This window comes from Metopolophium dirhodum, chromosome 4 (genome assembly GCF_019925205.1).
Source record: "Metopolophium dirhodum isolate CAU chromosome 4, ASM1992520v1, whole genome shotgun sequence".
Classification (NCBI taxonomy): domain Eukaryota; kingdom Metazoa; phylum Arthropoda; class Insecta; order Hemiptera; family Aphididae; genus Metopolophium; species Metopolophium dirhodum.
In genome coordinates, this window is record NC_083563.1 from 26,217,069 (window position 1) to 26,223,071 (window position 6,003).

Consider the following 6,003-nt stretch of genomic DNA (forward strand, 5'->3'; position numbering starts at 1 on the left):
CGTCGCGACAGTCGGTTCCCTGAGTAAGTATAATAAACATAATGATATATGTATTGCTAAACGATAATTTTGATTTCCTCGAATCCGATTCTGAATTATAAATACCTACCAAATAAAGTTTGGATACAAATGGATACAAATTGTTGGTAATCAATTTGAGTATTCATACGGTTTTTATAGTAATTTCTCTATTCATTATAATTTACATCTCTTTATCACTTGCTTTTGGTTATGGAATAGTGAGAGGACGACAGTCGATTCAATTCTAATAGTAATAAATAGGGATAACCCCATTTGAAAGGACTAAAATATAATATTGTGTAATATTAAAAAAAATGCATGTTATTTTTTAATTTCAAAAGCATTTTGATAGAATTTGAGTTGTAACTTTTCCCGCCTGCCCTTTCACGGTTAGCCCGTTATTATCGCATATATAATAGCAGATATGACTCTATATATAGCTGTTGTGTTAATGTTCGCGAATCGTGATCAACAGGTTCGGGTCTGTGTAGCCCGTTGGCACAAAGCTTCTCGCGTCAGGGCAAGAAACGGGCGCTGTCCGTGTCCCCCGTCCCCGGATCTGGAGCTCCATGGCCGGATTCGGTCATCGCCGAGCGCGCTTTACTCGGCCGCCGCAGCGTACGGCGCTTCGTGCTCCAGGAGTTCGAGCACTTCCGGTTCGTACGGGCACCTGAACCCGCTGGCGTTTACCATGCAACACCACCCGTCCGTCATATCGCCGCAAGTCCAACAGTTGTTGCGATCCGCCAGTGGCTTGCACTTGCCGTGGCACAACGCCGCCGCCATGCCGTCTTCCGCCCACCATCCTTCGTACAACCTACACATGTTACCGGTACCCTCGCAGGACTGCAGTTCACAGGCAAGTAGTTTCTATTCGTGGTTCGTTGTTATATAATAATATATGACTATGCGCGTTGTTTTTCAACTGGGCGGCCGTCATTGTGTTAGTTGCACGGTATATGCGTCATCTGTAATAATATTATATTATAATGTATCATGTTGTGGTTATTAGATGTTGGCCAACGACATGTGCAAGATCAAACACGAACGGTCCAAATCGAAATCGTCATCGGCTTCGAAGAAGACTTCTCAAAAGATCGTCGAAGACTCGAAACAAAACTCACCGGAATCCATCAGTGACCTCAAAGGGGAACCAGATTTCATCGAGACAAACTGTCACTGGAAGAACTGTAATTTAGAATACCAGACTCAGGCTGTATTAGTGCAGGTACATTCATGATGATTATTGTTTTCATTACCTTTCAATATTGTTTTCAATCTACAATATTATAAATATTATATACCTACGCCGACATTGAAACGTACCTATAATTGCTCGAAGCAAATTAATTTACACTGCATAACTCAACACCAGTCACACAACAACACCAGAATACTAATACGCTTACCGTTTTTCTTTTATAATATAATGATAATGCGATGACTTTATAATATCATTATTATGTTTTTGTGTTTTGCAGCACATCGTTAATGATCATATTCAGGCGAACAAAAAGTCATTTGTATGCCAGTGGCAGGATTGTTCTAGAGCCGAGAAGCCATTCAAAGCCCAATACATGCTTGTGGTACATATGCGAAGGCACACTGGAGAGAAACCTCACAAATGCACGGTAATTGATTTATCTCCAAGTTCTGTTAAGTGTTAACATAAGTCGATTGTATAATATGATGGTTTTACACATATTATATGAAAAAACTAACCCGTGATACAATAATAATTCAATAAATGTATAACCAATAGCCAAAAATATTATACTAATTCGATCATTTATAAATATGTTATGTTTAATACCAATGTTCAACTACCTTTTTTTTTTTTAAATAAACTTTATGTTAATGTTAATGTTACAGTTTGAAAATTGCACCAAAGCTTATTCGAGGTTGGAAAACCTAAAAACTCATCTCAGATCTCATACCGGCGAAAAGCCCTATACTTGTGAACATCCTGGTTGCAGTAAGGCCTTTAGCAATGCTTCCGATAGAGCGAAACATCAAAACCGCACTCATTCCAGCGAGGTAATTGCAACTTTGATTTAAAAAAATATACTACCTATACAATGTTTTTAATATGAGTTATAAATTATATTACTCATATAATTATTGGGCACTATTGAATATAAATAGTATATTGTATAATATACTAAATAAAAATAATACTTTTTCTATTTCAAAGTTTGCTTTGATGAAATTGTATGTTTAAAAATGTCGTATATAATATAATATGTTTAATTTGTGTGTATGCAATCAGTTGGGAAAAATGAATAGGTGAGAATGGGTTATAGAAAATCGTTCGCTGGAATTGAACTAACGTACATATCTGTATTTTTTAGAAACCGTATATATGTAAAGCTCCTGGTTGTACAAAACGTTACACCGATCCAAGTTCCTTGCGCAAACACGTCAAGACGGTTCACGGGGCTGATTTCTATGCGCATAAACGGCATAAGGGCAATGGAAACGGCGACAACAGCCGCGGCGGTGGAAGTGGTGGTGGCGGCGGAGGTGGCGGCAACGGACCGAGTGCCGACGACGCGTCACCATATCGGAGCGATGAGATGCCGATGAGTGCCAAAACCGTTAGCGTGTCTAGTCCGAGCATAAAATCTGAAGTACGTACCTATAACATTCCTAAAATAAATCGAATTTAATAAGACTATTTGGCTTAATTTTAGTTTGACTTATTTATATAATTTGTGTTTTATTTTTTCTTTCCGTAGGAAACAAATTCCCCTGGCCAACAACCCAGTCCTATGAGCGTTCCGTATAGTAATAGAATGTTTCACGACGAGCCTATTAGCGACAGCAACCATAGTGCAGACGCTCTGGACGACAATTGGGTCGAAGATGGACATGAAGCCGACGTGAGTGTTAACTATAAATCTTATTCAATAGCAACTGCAGCGCAGATTTCAGTTTTCATGGAAATAGAAAATTAAAACGGTTAACAATTTATTTGATTTCTGTAGTTATTCGACTTTATTCCGATGCACTCTGAAGTCGGAATGGTCACTTCGGCGCCTATGATTCAAAGGATGCGACGGTTTGTGCCACATGCTGGATTGAAGCACGCCGCAGCCAGTGAGTTATCGCCAATGCCCGAATTGAGTCCAGGACACGGAGGCACTTCTGGTATGCAAGAATTAAATAAGCAATTGACTGACATGAAAATGGTATCTAATCAAGACACAATACGGAGAGAAAGCACATATAGTAACTACTATAGCATGAAGTCTGACCTAAGTCGTAGGAACAGTCAAGTACGCATACCAACTTGATATGAAAAATAGTTCGGCATCATTGTTTAATGTAAAACTAATGTACTTTTTTAGGTGCCTTCTGAGCATCATAGATTAAGCAACGCCTCATCCCTATACGATCCGATTTCTGTGGATTATTCCCCTAGTCAAGCAAACACAGCAATGGGTCCTGATATCGATGTATGTACCATTGTACCTAATAGAGAACTGTCAATTATTTATTGATGTCTACAATATACTTTATTTCAATGTCGTTTTTCAGGCGTTTACCGATAACGAAGAATGCAGACAGTTGCCAGAAAGTGCCAAAATGTCGAGACCTCAAACTCGCCAAGCCGGAGCTGTACATCATCCAAACTCGAACATCAACCTTGACGAAGTCGGTGAGGGCGAATCGCTGGAGAGCAAAATGGTCCTACCCGACGATTTTGACGACGTCATCAAGGACATGGTGAGTCAATAAAACGCTATAAGAACCAAAAACGATATTACGTAGGTCCAATGCTATACTAAACGGTTTCTGTTCAATTATATTTTCAGATAAGCGAAAAAATCGAAGACTACGATCTCGGCGCGTTTGACGCGGAAAAGACCATTAACGAACTAACCGAATCCGCTCTGGAGCATATTCCCACGCTGACCCCACCCATCATCGTCCAGGACGCGTCCAACGGTGCCGGCAACGGTCAAGCGTTGACCAATACCGTGGCTCCCGTCATTCCATCACCCATTCCCAACGACCGTCCAAGAAAGGCACCGCCGGCAAACAGCTACCGGAACATGCGCAGCAACAGTTTACCGGTCAACTGGCAGGGACAGGAACAGAGCCACGGACACGGCTTGCCCGGTTCGGCGTACAATCCTCAGTTCCAGAACCAAAGACCGTACCAGGCGAACCACCCGGCGATGTTGTTCGGCACCACCACCACCAACAATACCAACAACAACAACTTTAACGTCGGGCCGAATATGCAGCAGAGGCAAAACGGTGGACGGTACTCGTATTCGTCCAACCAGGACTTTGTTAATTACAACCACAATTACGCCAACTTCAGGCACAACAGTGGTCACCAGTACCACCAAGTGAAGAACAACAACAACAATCAACACTATCAGCTGAACAACAACAATAATAACAACAACATCAACAATAACAGTAATAGCAACAGCGGCCACAACAACAACAACAACAATAACGGTCTACAGTTCCACGGGCAAGGAAACGAAAACGGGTACTACGACGACAACAACGCCACCCCGAACGCGTACCAGAGGTGTCCGAGGACCGCCGCTGGCAACGGAGGACAACAAGCCGCGGCTGTGGGACAAGCGGCCACTGCGCACGGCATGCAGTCGTACATTCACAGCTACTACAATGGCGGCTGTAACAACCAGCAGTGCGGTCAACAGCAGTGCGGCCAACAGCACAACAACAATTACTACAACAGTGGCTATCATCAGAACAACGGCGGAAAATTCAATGGTTGCTATTCGAGGCCGAACCACCAACAACAGCTCAGCCAGCAAGCTCATCAGCAACAGCAGCAACAACAACAGCAGCAGCAGTATTACACGGATCTGGACCGGAAACAGGACACCGGGACGACGGCGGCCACGGGTCCGATGGAAGAGGAACCCTCTAACTTCCGGCCCACACCAGAGCTCCAAGAGTTCGACAGCAGCAACAACATGGTGCTCAAGGACATGTCCACGTCATTAAGTTCACTCTACGACGAGAACACCTTTTTCCAAATGTCCACCGTGTTTTCCGAATCATAGCCACATCATTCGCCACCTTACGTATTTATTGTATAAAAATTAAAACTATAGTTACCACTCGGTTTTAGCGTGTTTTGTAAGTGCCCTCTCCCCCCCCCCCCTCCAGTGAAGTGTTGATCATTTGTATTTGTATTTTTATTTATGTTTTCTTTGCTGTAAAACTGGTCATTAATGATACCTTTTTATTAGATTTAAGATGAATGCATTTCTAAACTAATGCATTTATTCTACATCATTTAAAACGTAATTTTGAAATTGAAAAAAGAAAAAATTATACTTAAAATCCGTTGGATTTGAATTGTGTATATATTGAAAATGTTAAAATTCATAATTTTATTTATTTAAATGTAAGTATGTAGTAAACTTAAAATTTTTATTGTTATAAATGTGATCTTCATTTTAAGACTTTTATTTATTTTTTTTTGTTAAAATGAAATCATAACTTTCTTGTATGTTTGATTTAAGATGGTAAATTTTTTTTTAATTAAAAAAAGTTATATTTAATACTTATTTGAATATTTTTAAAGTATATTTTCGACCTTTTATATCTCACATCTGATTATCTTATAACAATATATTTAGGTACATAATATATTCAAGTACCTATGTATTCGAAGGAGGAACCATTAAAATATATGTAACTGCGTGACTCGCTGCAGTAAGTGCAACTCAGCCACCCTGATAGGCAATGTGCGAAAATTCGATTTGATTCAAGCTTTTGTACCTGACTGGCCGATTTCTACAAATTATTTCTTCTATAACCAATAGTATAAACAAAAATGTTAAATCCTAAATCTCAAAATCCCTCATTGAGCACCTTCCCGGGTTGGACCTAGTAGGTCCAATTGTGAATCTAAATCATCCCGGGAAGAACCACTTAAGCACACACAAAAAAATTTCATCAAAATCGGTCCTCCTGTTTAGG

General features: G+C 40.4%; 1 protein-coding gene across 1 annotated transcript in view; it reads left to right on the forward strand.

Moving 5' to 3' along the window:
• The window catches only part of LOC132943835 (zinc finger protein GLI3-like), a 41,817-nt gene extending 36,235 nt beyond the window's left edge, over positions 1-5,582 (forward strand). The window contains 12 exon segments of the mRNA XM_061012954.1: positions 3-23; positions 497-567; positions 569-880; positions 1,034-1,249; positions 1,503-1,652; positions 1,894-2,058; positions 2,373-2,651; positions 2,760-2,903; positions 3,009-3,299; positions 3,372-3,479; positions 3,562-3,750; positions 3,840-5,582. Of these exon segments, the coding sequence (XP_060868937.1) occupies positions 3-23; positions 497-567; positions 569-880; positions 1,034-1,249; positions 1,503-1,652; positions 1,894-2,058; positions 2,373-2,651; positions 2,760-2,903; positions 3,009-3,299; positions 3,372-3,479; positions 3,562-3,750; positions 3,840-5,078 (3,185 nt within the window). The 3' untranslated portion in view covers positions 5,079-5,582.
• Positions 5,583-6,003: the final 421 nt, after the last annotated feature.